The 19,574-nt window shown below is 35.0% G+C and overlaps 1 protein-coding gene across 1 annotated transcript in view; it reads left to right on the top strand.

Annotated features, from left to right (window-relative positions):
* PSMD14 (proteasome 26S subunit, non-ATPase 14) overlaps positions 1 to 19,574 on the top strand; it is an 89,718-nt gene extending 70,144 nt beyond the window's left edge. Inside the window, exons 9-12 of the mRNA XM_033112807.1 lie at positions 3,098 to 3,172; positions 6,596 to 6,721; positions 16,655 to 16,717; positions 19,156 to 19,574. Of these exons, the coding sequence (XP_032968698.1) occupies positions 3,098 to 3,172; positions 6,596 to 6,721; positions 16,655 to 16,717; positions 19,156 to 19,254 (363 nt within the window). The 3' untranslated portion in view covers positions 19,255 to 19,574. The remainder of the gene's footprint in view (positions 1 to 3,097; positions 3,173 to 6,595; positions 6,722 to 16,654; positions 16,718 to 19,155) is intronic.

Raw genomic sequence — 19,574 nt, 5'->3', positions numbered from 1 at the left:
TGAAGTGCTCTATATATGTCAATTATGTCCATTTCATCTAATGTGTCATTTAGGGCTGCTATTTTGTTGTTTATTTTCTGTTTGGATGATCTATCCATAGCTGTCAATGATGTATTTAAGTCCCCTAGTATAATTGTATTTTGGTCAATTTCTCCCTTTAGTTCTGTTAGTAGTTGCTTGGTATATTTCGGTGCTCCCTGATTGGGGGCATAAATATTGATGACTGTTATGTCTTGTTGTATAGTCCCCTTTACCATTATGAAATGTCCATCTTTGTTTCTTGTTATCTTTTTCACCCTGAAGTCTGTTTCATCTGATATCATTATGGCTACACCTGATTTTCTGTGGGTACCATTTGCTTGGAGTGTCAATTTCCACCCTTTCACTTTGAGTCTATGCTTGTCCTTGTAGCTGAGATGTGTCTCTTGGAGACAACATATGGTTGGGTTTAGTTTTTTTGATCCAATCTGCAACTCTGTGCCTTTTTATTGATGAGTTCAGTCCATTTCCATTTAGGGTGATTATTGATATGTGAGGATTTCCTGTCATTCTATCTTTAGTTTTCTGGAAAGGCTGTGTCTCCATTGTTTCTTTGCCTTTTTGTTGTTGTCTATTATTTCTGTGTGGTGGTATTCTATGATGTTTCCCTCTGTTTCTTCTTTTATTACAGTATATATTTCAGTTCTGGATTTTTTTTGAGTGGTTACCCTTAAGTTTATGTAAAAGAAAGTTTGATATTTAGAGTATTCCATTTTCTTCAGCACGCTTACTTTCTCCATTCCCATATTCCGGTTCAGGCCTTTACGCTCCCCCTTTTTATGTTTCGGTTGCCACAAATTGTCCCTGTTGATGGTGGTCGAATAGCCTCCTTTAGTATTTCTTATAGTGCGGGTCGTGTATTAGAAAATTCCCTCAGCTTCTGTATGTCTGGAAAGGTCTTTATTCCTCCTTCATATCTAAAGGATATCTTTGCTGGAAATATTATTCTTGGCTCATAATTCCTCTCTTTCAATAGTTTGAATATTTGGTTCCGCTCCCTCCTGGCTTGTAGAGTTTCTGCAGAAAAATCAGATGATAATCTAATGGGCTTTCCTTTGTAGGTTATCGTCTTCTTTTCCCTGGCTGCCTTGAGGATTCTTTCTTTGTCGTTGATTTTAGACAGCTTCAATACAATGTGCCTTGGAGAAGGCCTGTTGGGATTGAGGTAATTAGGTGTTCTATTTGCTTCTTGGATTCGAGGATCCAGTACTGTCCACAAATTTGGGAAGTTCTCATCGACGATTTCTTTGAATATATTCTCTGTTCCCTTCTCTTTTTCTTCTCCTTGTGGTATGCCCATTATTCTTATCTTGCTCTTTCTGATGGAGTCAGAAAATTCTTGTAGAGTTCTTTCATTTCTTATAAGTCCCAAGTCTCTTTCTTGTTCTGTCCGTGTAATTTCCAGGTTTCTATCTTCGATGTCACTGATTCTTTCCTCCATCTGGTCAACTGTACTACCTAAGCTGGTTATTTCTTCTTCATTTCTTCTATTGAGTTCTTAATCTACAGAAATTCTATTTGGTTCTTTTTTAAAATTTCAATCTCTTTCGTAAAATGCTCATGTTGTTCTTTGATTGTGTTTCTGAGTTCATTAAACTGCCTTTCTGTGTTTTCTTGCATCTTGTTGAGTTTTTTCATAACTGCAATCTTGAATTCTCTGTCATTTAAGTCACATATTTCCATATCTTTAAGTTCCTTTTCTGGAGACTTTTCACTTTCTTTCTGAGCTGTCTTGTTGCCTTGGTTATTCATGGCAATTATTTCATGGTTATTCAGAGAAATTATTTATTATTTCTCTTCCTAGACATCTACAGGAGTGGCTTCTGCAACAGGTTGATAGGAAGAGGTCTTTCTTTTGTTTTCCAGTACTTGTTGGTAGAATGTTTTATTCTCTCTCCGACTGCAGACTTTTTTTTTTTCTCTCACACAGTAGTGCTGTGTTTTCTCTGCACTCTTCCAGCTTCTCACACAATGGGGGGATTCCCCGGGAGATGGGCTTCTCCTCTGTTAATAGTTCGCCTGGGTCACAGGACGCAGTGTCCGTGTGGGTATGCGGAGAGCTTTTGAAGTTCCAAAGCTTTTCCTGCAGCAGATTCAGAGCCCATATGTTTCAGCAGTGCTGTTTACTCCTGCAGGGATCCGCCCAGATAGGTGGGGCCAGGGCCGGGGTGAGTTGTGAGAGGTGGGGACCACCACCACAGCTGGTCCTGCTTCCACAGCTCCCTCCCCTTTGCCGGAACTAGTTGGGCTGCGAATCTTGTGTCTGTGGTCCACAGTTCTCAGAACAGCAAATATTTTGTTCTTTTGACCTGACACTGCTACTGTTCCGCTTCTAGTACCGGCCAGGTGGGGGTGGAGCGAGCTCTGGGAGGGTAGGGAGTGGGCGGCTAGTCTCAGTGCCTAAGGCTTCCGTTGGGTTCAGCCCTGTTATATGCTGTCCCCGCTGCCCTGCGGGCCATAAGCGGAGCCCTAGCAGTCCGAGTTCTTCCCTCTCCCACAGCTGCGGTAGTTCCGGGATGCAGCGAGCTCGGAGCACTGAGCTAGGTCTGCGTCCTGCGCCCGCGTGGCTCCATCTCCGCACTTCTCCCTTCCCCTTCCCCCCCCCCCCTCGTGATTCGCCCACCTTTAGGTGAATTCAATAGTGAGTCTCTTCGTCTTGCCTGTCTGCTGTGCCGGGAGTCCTTTGTGGAGTTATTGTTGTTCGATTAGTTGTAAATTCCAGGGGAGCTTTACAGAGGCTCACCTCATGCTGCCATTTTGATGACGTCTCTTTGGAATGTTCAAAAATAATCTTTATTTAAGATAAAAAGCCTGTTTTTAGAAGGTGATAAAAGTGTTCTCTACAGGATATGTCAACAATTTCAGACAATTGTATTTAATAAATGGAAAATATTAATTTGTCCTTTTTTAAATCATTTGTCTTTGTAGGCATTAATTCATGGACTAAACAGACATTATTACTCCATTACCATTAACTATCAGAAAAATGAACTGGAACTATTTATTTTAATAGATGGAAAATATTAATTTGTCCTTTTTAAAATCATTTTCTTTGCAGGCATTAATTCATGGACTAAACAGACATTATTACTCCATTACCATTAACTATCGGAAAAACGAACTGGAACAGAAGGTAAGTTTAAATTTTTATCTTAGAGGAGGAAAAGATCTTTTTCAGACCATTTAAACTATTACCTGGTGTATGTGAATTTGAATTCATTGATGTGCTCCAAATACTTTTTTATTCCTGGTGAATTGCAGTATAAATAAAAGAGTGTTTTATTGGACATATTTAAAGACATTATACCTTATTGGTAGGTGGTAAAGAAGGAAAGAAAGTAGGAAACAAACATTCCGGTTTGATAAATTGAAAAAGTCTTTATCCTAGTTCTGTGATTTTTCTGATTAATTTACCTTGTCTAAGAAAATGACCTTTTGTAATCAAATTACTAAATTACTTATTCCTTTCTAAATTTGAAAGGAATAAGTTAGATTGTAATTGTGTAATACTTTTAAAAAAATACCATGTTTACCTAGGGTAAAAGTGAGTGGAAAGGGAGATGCCATTTGGGGTTTTCAGATATGTAGAGCTAGATTCTTAACCCTGTTTATGCTAAGCAATTTTCAAATTTGATTACTTTTAAAATTACATAGCGTCTTAGTGATTAGCATTCTTTTGTTTCTACTATTTTAGGATTATCTCAAGTGTGGTTTTTCTCTCAACTAATGCCAAATGTTTAAGTCTGCCTATTGCTTTTTTTTTTTTCTTGGGGGCGGGGCCCGGGAGGTGACTGGCTCTCATGCCCACCCACTCCCAGACTGCTCCCAGCAGTTACCCCTGCCCCGGGGCACTGCCCTCCAGCCTCGCAGGTTCCCCTGCATATTGCTTTTTGAAATTACAATCTAAACTGCTTTTTTTTTTCTTTACTGTTACAATTACTCGGCCTTCAACTTAGCTTGTATTTCTCTCTGAGAAAGACAAAAAATATTTAAGAATACTGAGTACTTACTATTGATAGCCAGTTAAGTTTGGTTCCTATCTACACTCTCAAGTCCAAACATGATAAGTAATCAGTAGTAAAGAAGACCTTTCTTCCAGTTGAAACTGTTCCCTGCACAAAGGTACCTTAGAAAGGTATTCTAGCACATATGGTGAGTGCGAAGGGGAGCAAGTTGGGCTGTCATACTATCCCCTTTCAACCAGATCGCCTCATTTCTTACTCTCATTTATATATTGTGGGGAGGATGTGCTGTATAAGATTTTCTTTGAAAGAAGAATTCTATGTTTGCTTGTTTGTTTGTTTTTTAAGTTTGATTAACCACTTTTTAAAAAGGTCAAAACCACCAATAAACTCACCTGAAGGTCTTAGGTGCTTGAGCATGGTCATGAAGGGCTCCGGGGACTAGTTCTTCCTTGGCCTGAGGGGAGACACAGAGCCAAAGCTCTATTACAGCTGCTTGCTCATGTCCAAAAGTTTGTATCTGGTATTATCTGCTATGGTCGACTTAGTTGACAGCTTGAAGTCTGTTTTCATCACTTCTTTTTAATTTTACACAGAATAGGTACCAGTTGTGAAAAGGAGCACCACTGAATTACAAACTGAAAAAAATCATTCATGTAGATAAATATTTTATCAGTCTGATATCTTACATCCAACTGTTTGGAAATATCCAGCTGATTACATCAACATTTTTCCCCCTTTTTTGGTACTCCATTAAACTTAGCTACCATCCTTGGCATAAAAAATACACAAAATATTTACATAAATTAATTAATGTTTATGTTTTAGTAGCTCAGTTCAGGTGGTTTCTCTTTACCAAAAACCTTCCCTTTCCTCTTATCCCATCAACCTGTATGCTTAACCTCAAGCTTTACCCAAGAGTCCCAGTGGATTCCTAGTCCAGGCATGGTCCTCCTGCTGCTCTGTGGGAACTTCCTGTGCTTTTGAAGTGGTAGGAAAATCCAGTTCTCAACACTTAATTATAAGTAGCTTGCTTTATAGCACAAGTAGTTACAGCTGCACCGAAATTTCCTAAGGATGTATTTTCTAAAATACTGTCAGTGGCGAAGATGGGAAGTAATCAAAGAAATTGGAGCTACTTGTGCAGGATTTTTCCAATTTTTTTTTCTTTTTTCTTTTTTTCCGTAAACTACTCTTGCTCCATGAACCCTAGGAATAGCATGGGGGAATTTGGAGCTTTTGTGTCCTGAAAAATCTCATAGGTAGTTTTTGACATCCAGCCTAAGAAAAACTTTGTACCGTCAGTAGTTGCAAACGTCTGAACAAGTAATGTTTCTAAGCTAAACTCGGACATTTCCAACTATGTCTTCAGATCCTCGTGACTCAGAGATCTCACTTAAAGTATACTGGTTCTAATGGTAAGACAACAACAATCATTCTGTAGCCACCATTTTTTTCCACGCTGCATAATTGTATCAATCATGTAAAAAAAACTCTTATTCAATGATAGTCTGCAACTTTAGACTCTAAATTTGAAAATTTGTGAACTTCCAGGAATGTATACTCAGAACTAGGAGTCCGATTTGCAAAACAGTGAACTAAGATGTTAGTTTCATGATCACCAGTGGGGTCTGATCCCAGTTTACTGATGTGATTGCAAACTGGATGAACTTGTGATTTCCTTCCCAGTTTCATAACTCTTCCTTCTGACAATAAAAAACTTTTAATTTCTAAAATTACGGATGGAATATTAGAATTTGAAAGAAATTTAGAGATTATTTAATACAAGCCCTCAGATCATTTAAACTGAGGCTCAGAAAGATTGACACAAAGTTATTCAGTAAATGGGGCATTTACTTTTTTATCTTGGCATTTGAAAGCTGAGCTATATGAACTGTTAGAGAGCTTGTGTGTAGCATAGTAGTTTCATTCAACAGGTATTTCATTCAACAGGTGTCTGATATCATTAGTTACTGTTCTAGAATCTAGACCCTCATGATCTTGATAAGGAAGATAGTCAATGGTATTGTAAAAGTTATATAAGATGTCACAGGGTTAGTAACTTGGGGGACAGGGGAGTTACCACTTTGTGAGGGATGTAAATATCTATTATGTTGCTTCGTACCCCGGAAACTAATAAAAAAAGAAAAAAAGAAAAACAGGGCAAGGTCCTTGCCCTGTTAATTTCTCTTCAGTGAGAGAAATGCAGTAAACACAAAATTTTTCAGGTGTTGATGGTATTATAAAAATAATAAAACAGGGTAAGGGAAGAAAGATGTTTAAGATAGTGTCGGGTGACTTTTTAATATAGCATGACGAGTGAAGGTATCTGTCTCTAAGGAAGTGAGGAAGGTAAGTCATGCAAAGGTGAGGAAAATAACCCTCAAGGCAGAAGGACAGTGTACATGAAGACCATGGGGTTGGAATACTACTTGGGTTATATTGATATACATTTAGAATTCTTACTAGAGTTTAAGTTAAAATTAAATTTAAATTTATGAATTCCAAAAGTTTTTTGTGAAGTTATTTCTCAAGACAAGTGAAGGAAATACTCTCACTACCAGAAAATAATTACTTTTTATTTATTTTTTTAGATGTTGTTAAATTTGCATAAGAAGAGTTGGATGGAAGGTTTGACCCTTGAGGACTACAGTGAACACTGTAAACACAATGAATCAGTGGTCAAAGAGATGTTGGAATTAGCCAAGAATTACAATAAGGTAACAGTTACTTCCAACATTTATTTCTTACAGTCTTTGGAATATGTTTGATTAGATGTCAAGCTTTATGTAAATAGAAATAGCTAAAAACAGAGTCGCCCATTTTGTAGATTAGATAATAAATATTTTAGGGTTTGCAGGCCATCCAGTCTGTCACACTGCTTAGTTCTGTGTAAAAGTAGCCACAGCCAGTAGGTAAAGGAATGGGTGAGGCTACGTCCCTAGTAAAACTTTATATACCAAAACAGGCAGCTGGCGAGATTTGGCCCATGGGTTAGTTTGCTGACTCCTGTTGGAGACCAATTAAAATTGTTGTACATTTGAAATCTCTTCATTATTCAGAGGACTTTTTCTTGGAAGGGAAGGGGAACAAGGAGATGTTAGACAACAGCAGCAGCATTTAATGCTTGCTAAATAAAATTTATTTTGTAACTTTTTCTGTTTTTTTATTTAATAAGTATTTATTGAAAACATACTGTGTGCCAGGCATTGGGGATATGGTAAGAAGCAAGACCTGTCCTCACAGAACTTATTTTCTGGTAGGGGAAACAGAAAGTAAATAAACATAATACATTGTGATTTAGTGCCATGAAGAAAATAAACAGGATGATGTAAAAAAGAGTAACTAGGTGAGACTGCTTTATTGTGAAGATGTTAAAGTTATATTTTGCAGAATCTCCTGAAAATGTTTATTGTGTGCTAAATATCTGTGGCCATGATAATGTTTTGTTCACAGTTTTATGTTCTTTCACAATTTTGAAATTAAGAAAATACTTGAGTTAAGACTAAAATGTATCTTTTGTGTTGTATTAGTTTCCTAGGGCTGCCATAACTACCATAAACTGGGTGTCTTAAAACAACAAATTTATTCCCTCATAATTCTGGAGGCTAGAAGTCCAAGATATTGTCAGGGCCATGTTCCCTTGGAAGCCTCTATGGAAGGATCCTTCTGTCTTTTTCAGTTTCTCTTAGTCCCATGTATTCTTTTGCTGGTGGCAGCATAACTTCAATCTCTAACCAGGCTTAGGATTCACCATACCTTTTGGAGGAACATGATTCAACCCCTAACACGTATTTTCAACTTTTTGACCAAAACCACATAAAGAAGAGATTTTTACATTTTGACCCAGTACATGCAAAATTATATGGGCATATCTAATTGCAACAAAAGTTTTATGAAACAGTATTTACCCTTATTACAAGTGATATATACTATTTTCTTTTTCATTTGACTCAATTTCATTCTGTTTCAACTATATACATAAGTATTATTCACAAATATATATATGTATATATATGGTTTATAACCCATTAATGGGTTGAAAGTCTAGAATTTGTAAAATATATACATTATACAATGTTGTTTACTGAATCTCTTCTGTACAAGTTGCAGTGGAAAACAGGTATCCTTCCTTCACTGATAGGAAAAAGGGGGCAGTAAGAAAATTTGATAAATAACCAGAGTACTAGGCCAAAATTAGTGTGTTCCATAATACCTTAGTACCCTGTTTCCCCGAAAATAAGACCTAGCTGGACCATCAGCTCTAATGCGTCTTTTGGAGCAAAAATTAATATAAGACCCAGTATTATATTATATTATATACCCAGTTTTATAATAATACAAGACCAGGTCTTATATTAATTTTGCTCCAAAAGATGCAGTAGAGCTGATGGTCCAGTTAGGTCTTATTTACGGGGAAACACAGTGTTCAAACTGTCCACAGACCAGCTGCATTAGTATCACCTGGACTCTTCTTAGAAATGCAGACTCTCAGACCTACTAAATTGCAATCTACATTTTAACAAGATTTCCAGGGTATCTGTATACTCATTCAACTCAGAAGTTAGAGAACACTGCTGTGTGAAGAACGGTCGAAGTCCAGAGCCTCGTGCTTTCAGCTGCGGGGAGACTCAGGATACTGTCTTGGAGAATAACAACATTTGAACTAGACGTTAAAGTGTTTATTAGGTTGGTGCAAAAGTAATTGCGGTTTTTGTAATTATTTTTAACCTTTTAAACTGCAATTACTTTTGCACCAACCTAATAAATAAGATTTAGACATGCAGAGAAATGTTACCCTAGGCAAAATGAACATCGTGGGCAAAGACTAGGAGAGACAGAAAAGGCAAAGACTTGTTTCGGGAACGGTTTGGGTAGAGGGTGATGATGGGGAATAAAGTTTTTTTAAAGTTATTGAAGTCAAGTAAGAAGGTTTGGAATATCAGGATGGAGTTATTTTTGATCAAGGGCATGATATATCCAGAACCTGACTTTTAGGAACCTAAGAGCCTGACTTCAACTGTGGTTTAGAAGGAGTGTTTTAAGTGTAGATTCTATTTAGGAGGAGCTTGCTGTTATATAAACAATAGGCACTAAAAGTGTCTGGATTATCGCAATGGCAGTGGGAATGGAGGCATCAATAGACAAAAGAATAAAACATGGCAGCAGGATAGATGAAGTGAAAGAAGAAGGTATCAAAGATGAATTCAAGGTTCCCTGCCTAGATGACTATAAACGTATGCTGGTACTATTAACATTTCCACTGTAGATAGAAGTGGAAGGATTGAGAAAGAATTTCATTTTAAATAAGCAGTTAGAAATGTGGGACTGAAAATTAATGGTGGGTGCTAGAGCTTCAGATTTTGGAGACAGTTAAAATTGATACTGGTTGTCACACCAAAAAGTAATATTTATCTTTAAATTAAACACATCTTACCAAAATAAATATTAACCAAAACACTGTATGAAATTTGCCAAGTGTAGTGATGTCTTTTGAGAGACTTGAGCTTTAAAAAAAAGTTTCTGGACCCATACAAACTAAATTCCAGCAGAATTGTTTGGCTTTGCAGAGCATGCCCTGATTTATATATAGTGTTCCAGCTGGAAATCCCCATTGGTTCTAGATGATAGGGAATATTTTTTGTATCTTTCTAGTATATGTTTAAATGCTGTGACGATTAAAGAGAAAGAATAGTTATACTTAAAACAGCTAACCTTTTATAAATTAAAAAGTTATGGCAAGTTATTATTCAGCAAAGTGTAGGAATGGTTTTCATTTCTCTGTAACATTATGAGTTTAAGTAAATTCATATTGGTACCACTGCCAGGAAATAACCTATTTATGGTTACTGCTGCCCATCCACAGAAGTTTTTGCTATATTACAGTTTTAAAAAATCTCTGTAGTACTCAAAAACTTGTAAGGTTTGGTTGTAAAATGAAAACAATGTGTAAGCTGTGATATGAAGGAGTCCAAATTTGGGAATGTAATTCCCTCTGTGATTGAAAGAGAATGCAGTGGAGTTTTTAGTAACACTTAAAATATAAAAAGGAAGGCCCATGCTACCAATTTTTCATAGTATTCTTTTTAATTGGTTAGTGTTTTAAATTAAGGTAATTACTGTTAGGTGCCAGTTAGCTCCTAAAGTAAAAGGAGGTTAGAAGATGATTAAATTCCTTTGTTCTAACCTTTCAATTTCAAGTCTGAATTTCACACAAACATTCTGCTTGATTATTAGTCCTTGATTTCTCTAATTACTGAACTGCAACATACACAACTCTGTTATTCCAAATCTCCTAATTTATTTTGCCTGCCATCATGCATCATTTATTAAATATTTATAATATTTGATTGGATATTTATAAATGAATGTGCAGCTGCAAAAATGAATTATTAAAAGAGCATTTTAAGACTAGCATAGAAACACAGAATTTGCCTTGTTTTCAAACATGTAGCCCTACAAATTCTGAGTTCTAACAGTTTACTTTTCAGGTAGAAATATTGCCTATTTAGAACCTGAAAGAAAGTTTGGATGTATCTTTTATGTGATTATACATAAAATATGTAATTATATGATTATATTTGGTTTACTACAGTAGCTGTATTAAATAGGAAAATCTGGTTTTTGTGCTAGTGCAATAAGAAAAGAAAAACAAAATAAGATGTATGTACTGAAAAAATCAGATTATCATTATTTAAGTATGGTAGAATATGTTTGCAACCAAACAGAGAAATCCAAAAGGCTAAACTAGAGAACTGTTAGAACTATTGTAATCGAAAACATAGCTGGTAACCATGCAATTACATAGACTGACACCAGTTGAAAAATATAATAGTAAATCAGTTCACAGCATCCAAAATTATAAAATACTTAGGAATAACTACTATAAGAAATATAAATATATAAATGTATATGACTTATTTGAATAGTAAAAAACATTTGTGAATAAAATCCCTAGTTTCTGAGTGGAAAAATCTCAGTGTTATAAAGCTATGTTGAACTTCCCAGCTATGTAGAATTACTTCAATTCTAGTAATAATATCAATAAGCTTCTTTTTTTTGAACTTTTTTTTATTTTAATTGTGTTTTTCCAGGACCCATCAGTTCCAAGTCAAGTAGCTGTTTCAAGGTAGTTGTGGAGGGTGCAGCTCCCACTGGCGCATGTGGGGATCGAACCGGCAACCCTGGTGTTAACGAGCATCGTGCTCTAACCAACTGAGCTAACAGGCCACCCCATCGATGAGCTTTTAAAATTTTGATAATTTGATAGTAAAGTTTATCTGCAGTAAAAATAATAACATTTATTGAATGTTCGTTATGAGTCAGACTGGGGGAAAATATTTGTACCTAAGACACAGAAAGGGGATAGTATCCAAAAATATTCATAATATCCAAAGAATTCTTATAAAATAGTTTTTAAAACAATAATAAATTGGACAAAAAAGCTAGAAAACTCACTGAAGCTAAATGGCATGTAAACATGAAAAAAAATTCAACCTTATAAAGTAGTCAAAGGGGCGGCCGGATGGCTCAGTTGGTTAGAGCACGAGCTCTGAACAACAGGGTTGCCGGTTCAATTCCCACATGGGATGGTGGGCTGTGCCCCCTGCAACTAAAGATTGATAAACGGCAACTGGACTTGGAGCTGAGCTGCGCCCTTCACAACTAGATTGAAGGGCAACGACTTGGAACTGATGGGCCCTGGAAAAACACTGTTCCCCAATAAAAATTTTAAAAATAAATTAACTAAATAAAGTAGTCAAAAGAAAAGGTTTTAAATTATAAGTAGAAAATTTCTTTTAATTTAAAATTAAAAAAAGAACAGGTTTGGTAAAATGTACCACTAGTGGGAAAGTAAAGTGATATAACTTTTTGGAGGCTATCTTCCAATTTTAAATACATATAACTCTTTAAACCAACATGTTCTTTTTTTGGTTCTCTTTTAAGGGTTTATCATGATGAATAAAATTGTACAAGTACTAACTTAGAAAAATATTTACAACTTGTTATGTGTAAAAAATTAAACTGTATAACAATATGGAAAGTCCCTATTATGTTTCCTTTCCTCCCCTTTTCAAAGACACCTGTCTCACATATATCTCAATATATTACGTTGTTAGCAGTGTCATCTCTATGGTGACAGTGGCTTAAACAAAATAGAAATGTATGTATCTTGCAACTCAAGGCATGTAGAAAACTTTGAGGTCATCGCAAACCCACAATCCTTTAACCTTTTGTTCCATATTCCTATGTTGGCTTCCACCCTTTAGATCTCCTCACGATTTCAGGGTGATTGCAAGAGCTGTAGCCATCCCATCTGAGTTCCCAGGCAACAGGAACTCAGAAGAGGAAGGGCAAAGGGGGATATGTCCCAGCTAAATCAGTTCTCTTTCAGGATCCTTTTCCATAAGTCCCTCCAGCACTTCTGATTCTGTCTCACTGGCAGGACTTTGTCAAGTGAAAACACCTTGCTTTGAGAAAGGCTATATATAATGTAGTCTTTACCTGGGAGTATTGCTGCCTTTAATAAAATCAGGGTTATATTACAGAAGAAGAGCGGGAAGATATATATTGGGTAGGCAACCAGTGGCTTTGCCATAGATATTTTTTTCAACAAGCTGAACTACAATTTCTGTTATACACATACATACACACTTGTGTACGCACACGTGATCTTTATATCCCTATTTCATGTAATTACATTTTAAAATTGGATTCCATGTAAGATATTTAGAAAGAATTTATGCTGTTCAGGGCCACTTAATCATGGATTTAGTTTTATTATTATTCAAGATGTACCATGAAAAAGTAACGATTTCCTGAATTGCTATGAATGTTGTTTAAGCTCTTTGGAGACAGGATTGTGTTTAAGTCAGTTTCATTGCTTATTGGTTGTATGGTTATATGTGTCCCCATCATTCTTTGTACACACTCCTATATATATATATATATTGTAATTCTGTATTAAATATATATATATATATTTAATACGGAATTACAATTTTAGATTTACAGGCAAGTAAAGCCCAAATGTGAGCTCCTTGAAGAGCAAGAACTGTCCTTCTTAGAGTACTTAATAGTGATTATTGAATATGTAAAATGTTAAAAATTCTACTACATGCATGGGATATACTGGAATGTTACAAGCTATTCCAAAAAGAGAGTTGGAAAAAAAAATTTTATAGAAGTATTTCTAGAATTAACATACGACTCCCCCGATAAGATAGTGCCTAATAGCTTCATATGTGAAATGTAGATTAACTACTTCACTGGGCTGATTTAAGGATTCAGTAAATTAATATTTGTAAAGTGTGTGTATGTTATTGTTTAATTCCTGGTAGTGGTAGGCAACCAATATTATTGTTCTCCATACTCACACCTCATACTTTCTTGGATAGTTTTTTAATTGTTTTATGTTTGTTAATTTTGCTTTCCCAAGTATGTTTTATAAAAGCCATTTCTGTAAACTTACTCTCTACCCCCAAACCCGTAATGTGATTTCTAGTTAATAGTCAATACATTGACTTGATATAAAAATCAAGAAAGAAGTAAAATACATTATCTTGAAATTCGCTAGCAATTATGCAGAGATTGTTTAATGGTAAAAAATACCATATAGGTCATTTTAGAAAGCACGTGCTTTTACATGCGAGTATGGCATGTTATAGAGTGAACTAATTTAACATGTCAAAGGGAAAAAAAGAAGCCAAATGAATAGTCAGAGAAATATGAAGCGGAATAAGAAACCGTCACAAAAGTAACGGTTAAAGAAAAGATTAGAAAAGAAAACAGATATTGGAATAGCTTTAAAGTGCTCTGACAGTTCAAAAAAACTGAGTCCATTGGAACTCACCAGGTAAGATCCTTAAAAGACTATTAATGAAGTGCCAAGGATATAATCCATGTTTGTTAAGGGGTAAATAAATGGTAGAATTTGAGATACAAGTTTTCCATTTGAGAAATGTTACCATTACTAGAAAAAAGAGAACGAGATTAATGGGTTTAGCAAAAGCCTCTTTAAGATAGGGGGTATGTCTGAGGGGATTATGATAACATAAGAGACCAAATTCCAGGAATTTCTTAGAACTGTGCAGACCGTGCATGATGGGACAGCCATCTGGGGGTCTTTGTTGATAAACTGTTAAAAACGTTTCTAGTGTGAATAGCCACAAACATTTTCAGTGCTTTTTTGTTGGTTGAGTAAACCGAAGAGCACGAATGCAAAAGCAAAATTTGATGCCAAATCACAGAAGTTGCCATAAACACAGAAGTTCCCCTAGTGAGGACACTGCCTATGCTTGAATTTTATTTGTTTCTGCTGCTACCATTTCTTAATTTTCCCTGGTGACTAGCCAGATTAGAACTATGAATGAAGACAAGCTGGTCTTGCCCAGATGGTAGATGAGATCTAGGTAACTTAGGTAGATGGTGAAAGTATTTAGGGGTTTGATGTGATGATCTGGTCTGATCTGGTCTATCTTAGAGTGTAAGAGATTTGCTTACTCTTTTGTCGTGGGGGTTTGCAACCTTAGTATATGCCTAAATCTACAGCTGCTCCTCATTTTCCAGATGGCATCTATGGCTGGGAGTACTTTTTACCATCTGCACTTCTCAAAGAGTTTGTGAACTCTCTCTTTTAATTATTGGAAATGGAAAAACTAATTGGTAAAGTGGTTAAATGATATAAAAGATTTTAAAAATTGAGTTAGAGCTTTTGACATTCTGTTTAACCTTTCAAATAAGGTCAGCGCGTTAAATGCTGTTTGACTTTCATCTTTGCATATCTTCTATCTTTGATATTTACAATACTCCAAAATAGTCCATAATAACTAGTTTGTACATGGATTGGTATTTTGAGCCAAATTCCAAAACTCTTACCTCCTTCCAATACTGTAAAGTACTGTTGTTGGCATGTACATGCAACAACTAACACCGGATATAGAGTACAAACTTAACGTGAATTGTTCCATTCATCGAATATGTGTTCAAGTCAGTCAGTAAAATATAATGTAATAATTTGTAAAAGTAATTTAGAAAGACAAACTTTTTAAAGTGTTACAGTATATCCATATATGGAAAATATTGAGATAGAAGAGAAGCAATTTCCCAGTCAGGAAATACTTTTTTAACTAGTTGGGAATAATAGTGACATCTGACTCTGAAAATGAACATATTCTCTGTCTAGGGAATTCTGGATTTGGAGTATTATTAACTTGATTTTTCCTTCTTTCAGTTTTATAAATCATAAATGTGTTTCTTAATGATATGTTGTAAATAAGTATATTCTAATAATCAGTAGGTACAATACTTATTCACCATCTTTTCTCTTTAGGCAGGTTCTACTGGGGAAATTCTCTAGATAGTTTGTCCATTTATAAAATTAGACACTTGCCATCTTTGCTCATTTTCAAGTTCTCTGTTTACAAAACTATTAAGAAGGTGTGAAATGCAGCCAAACTTCCCAGTTTATGGGAAATGTCTGATGATTGCTTTTCCTACATGTTCATTGTTCGCACATGAAGAACTTGGCAGCTGCAAGATTATTAAGTTTAGAGTATCCAAATCTAACCCTCACTGGTGTTTTGGTTTCCTGCTTTCTGCCACCAGCATTTCATCCCCTTTTGTAACCATATTTGTGGTAAATGTTATTTCTTAAGGTTGGTGATCCTTAAATTTCCTTTGTTGTCTGTTTATCAGATGCTGTGACTAAATCATAGACCAGGAGTTCACCTGACGCAGAGTCCTAGCTTCAGGCAATAACATACCCAAACTGTTAAGGATGGTTCTTAAACTTAGACTTCTCAATAAAACGGTTTTGTGGTGGTACCATTACTGGGCAGTGGTGGTAGCTAATCTAAATGCTGTAATTATTTCAAAATTACTAGAAGATTTATGATTATACATATAAGAGTTTGTAGCTAACTGAAAATAGTTGGACGTGGTTTGTCTGCTTTGTTGATTTCGTTTTTATTTGATTTGGCTTTTAATTCAAATCTTTTTTTGATGTTGAAAACTTCAAATTAATCTGTATTTCTTCGTGGTTACTAAAGGTCATTCATGTGGAGAAGTCAGGTTTTTTCTGAAAACGTATTATTTTTAGAGATTTAAATATGTGAAGTTATTGAGGGAGAAAACTATATAATCTGTTAAATGGATCAAAATTTTCAACCCAAGTGCTAGTGATAGTTAAATTGATACTGAGTATGAACAGGTTCTGTTGACAAGAAAAAGGAGACAAAGAAATGGAAAGTCGGGGGAGAATTATAATGCAAGTAGGAAAAGAAGGCAGAATTGGACTAGTTAGTACAGTGGTGTCAATAGCCGCTACCGCAGGCACTTCTATCTTCCAGTTTAGCCATCCTTCAAAGAATTCCAGAACCATTTCCAAATGGTTAACGGGTGGTCCAGTTGGATTTTTCAGTGCCTTTTACATATTTCTTCAAGTCTGTTTTCAAAATAATGGTGGTTATAGTTTTCATTACCCTGAAGGAATTCTGAAGATTCACTGTATAAAATCTTTTGTGTTCAATAAATGACTCGAATAAAAGGTTTTGTGAATGAAAATTAGTATCACCATTATCTTTGGTGATTATTCTACAGTGGGAAAAGTAAATTTAGAATTTGAAACTCCGTCCTTTGTGTTTCACTCACAGGCTGTAGAAGAAGAAGATAAGATGACACCTGAGCAGCTGGCAATAAAGAATGTCGGCAAGCAGGTGAGGTGCACGGGGATGGGCTGCGCGCATCGCACAGCAACAGGCTCGTGTACAGTTAAAACTGTTCTGGGGCCCGTGTGGTATTTTTTCCCCTGTCTGTTCACTGTACATTTTTCTTCTGTCATATAAATGTGATGCTAATTTTAAAGGTCACTGAATTATTTGATGTCAAATTCTCTCTGCCATCTACAGAGAAGTAAATCACAAATATACCTGTGAGAGAAAGAAATTCGGAAACTTGTGTCTTGAGTTAATTTTTCAAGTATGATTTCTACTTGAAATATTATTATCAGTGAAGATAATAGAATTGTCGGTTTATTTCATGTGTGACAGTTTTTCAATGATACAGTTTAGCACTATGTAGGTAATGTTCCTGAGAAAGCTTAGGGCCCTATTGGATTATACTGAGTGAAGAGAGAGGGTTTTAATTTAAGTATTTGTTCTTTTACTTTTTCAAGATTATATATATATGTATATATATATATATATATATATTTTAGTTCCTATTTTCTGAGGGTTGGGGGAACACACCAACCAATTAAAAGAATCTACAGATTAATTAGACTGTTTTTTAAAGAATGTTGATTACATTTTTTTCATTTCATGGAACATGGTTATCATATTGCTGATGTTGGCAGAATCTTGATATTTCAGATGCAAGACACTAAGCTGTCTTTGCTTTCAGCCATCCTACCATATGCTCTGATCCCATCACATCTCACAAGCTATGTAGGTTTGGGCCAGGACCATTCTTGGATGGGAAATCTCTAAGAATCACCCAGCTGCCACAAGAAGTAATGTAGATAACTGAGGGAAGTGTGTCACCAATGCACTACAAACCAGTTACTCCAATAGAGCAATAAGGGCAAAGGTCTGCCTTAAAAATATTACAATTGATGAAATCAAATCTCACTACATTCCGAACATTATAGTTTAAAAACAAGAACCCTCCAAAACCAAAAGGAAATGTAATTCATCTTATTCTCATCCAATGCAGTATAGTCACCCCGTTGTCTTTTCCCACTACTTATTTTCATCAAATATATAATACTAGATCACCAACATGGAGCCTTGTACTGTATAAAATTCAGTAGCTATTTTGCAATAAATGGCTCTCTGAAGGTATTTGTAGTTGCTTGATGTAGGTTTTACTTAACAATTAGCAGCAAATAAAATGACTAAATTAAAATAAAAATGAAAAATATATAATTGGCAAAGTTTAATAATCATCAGAATCATTTCTAAAATATACTACTTCACTGGTTTGGCCTATTGCATAGCAAAAGCAAAACTGTCTATAATGGAATTAGACCAATAATCGTTTTCTCCTGCCAGTCTTTCTCAGGCTCTTTCACCTAAAACACCCGAAGTCTTATTTCTGAAACAAAGAAAATTTAATATTGTAGTCTAGTTACTTGAAATTATTTGTAGTATGTTGTATCTCTGGATTGTTTAAAGAAATCAAGTATATTGAAATTGTAGATTAGTTGAGGAACAGCCAAGAAATAATTCCAGTGATGAACATTTTTTTAAAGTAAGGAGTCTTGGATATTTTAGCAATACTAATAAGTAAATAATGCTTAATTGAAAGCTTTTTGTTATGTGTGATATATATCCTTTATTTCAAAGCTTTCAAATTTAGCTGAAATATTTCATTCAGCTCAGCATTAAACAAAGATAAATTAAGCATTTTAATTTAACTTCCTTTATTACAATGCAATTTTAAGCCTTGTTTTTAACTTAGACATTTCAAATATAGATTTGATCAGCTGTAAGTTAAAGGATTGTACCTATACACGTTCCTGTTACACATTTTTAAAAAACAGCTGCATGAAAGATTTATTAATATTTTAGAATTGATACAAATTGTATTTAAATTTTTAAACTGCTAATAGTGACTTTTGATCCAAGACTATTTCCTGAATCATTTAAAGCACTATTCCTAAAATATTAAAATTATACAGTAATTAATTTAAATTAAAATTATAGAGGAAGTGATGAGAATCCACGTTGAACTCTTACCTATTGGTGTGTCTGCTTTGAGTAAAGTACCCCCTCAGACGATGAATATATGTGAATGGCAGAAAATAGACACCTATACTCAGGCTTATAGACACATATAAATTCTTACACTTTTTAATCAGATGATTTCAGGCTGTATAGAATTTCTTGTTACTTTTTAAAATTTCTGGTATGGAGTCATACCATTGATTGTGTAAATCAATCTTTTGTTGTGTAATCTATTATTTTATCAGTTAAATTTTTAACAGCTTTAGAAATCCTTAAAATGTGACAATATATCAGGAAAGTTAAATTGTAAAATATAAATTTAGGTTTGGCTTTCTTGACTAGTTTCATCAGCTACTGAAACAAATCTAAGTAATTTGTCTACCAATAATATGGTTCTTTCTCTTTTTCTTATTTTTTTTTTCTTTTAGGACCCCAAACGTCATTTGGAGGAACATGTGGATGTACTTATGACTTCAAATATTGTCCAGTGTTTAGCAGCTATGTTGGATACTGTCGTATTTAAATAAAGCAATGCAAAAAGCAATTATGATACTTTCAGTGTATATTCCTATATAGTTCCTAATGCTCAAAATGAAGGGACCTCTGAAGGTGTATTTCGTTAACTGTAAGACATCTGGCATCATTTGCAGCACTGTAACACCTTCAGTCTCAATTGTGCAATTACTTCTGTTTCTTTAGTCAGGGTCTTTGCAGATTCCAAAGTTGTATAAGAAAGAATACATCAACGTGGACAAATTTTGTTAAGATCCCATTTAATATTTGAAGAAATCAGTCACACAAATATATTTTGATTGTTGCTTACAAAATAAAATACATTTACAATCTA

The sequence above is a fragment of the Rhinolophus ferrumequinum genome, chromosome 8 (assembly GCF_004115265.2).
Source record: "Rhinolophus ferrumequinum isolate MPI-CBG mRhiFer1 chromosome 8, mRhiFer1_v1.p, whole genome shotgun sequence".
Taxonomy (NCBI): domain Eukaryota; kingdom Metazoa; phylum Chordata; class Mammalia; order Chiroptera; family Rhinolophidae; genus Rhinolophus; species Rhinolophus ferrumequinum.
Note: the sequence above shows the minus strand (reverse complement) of the source record. Positions and strands in the feature narration are given on the sequence as shown.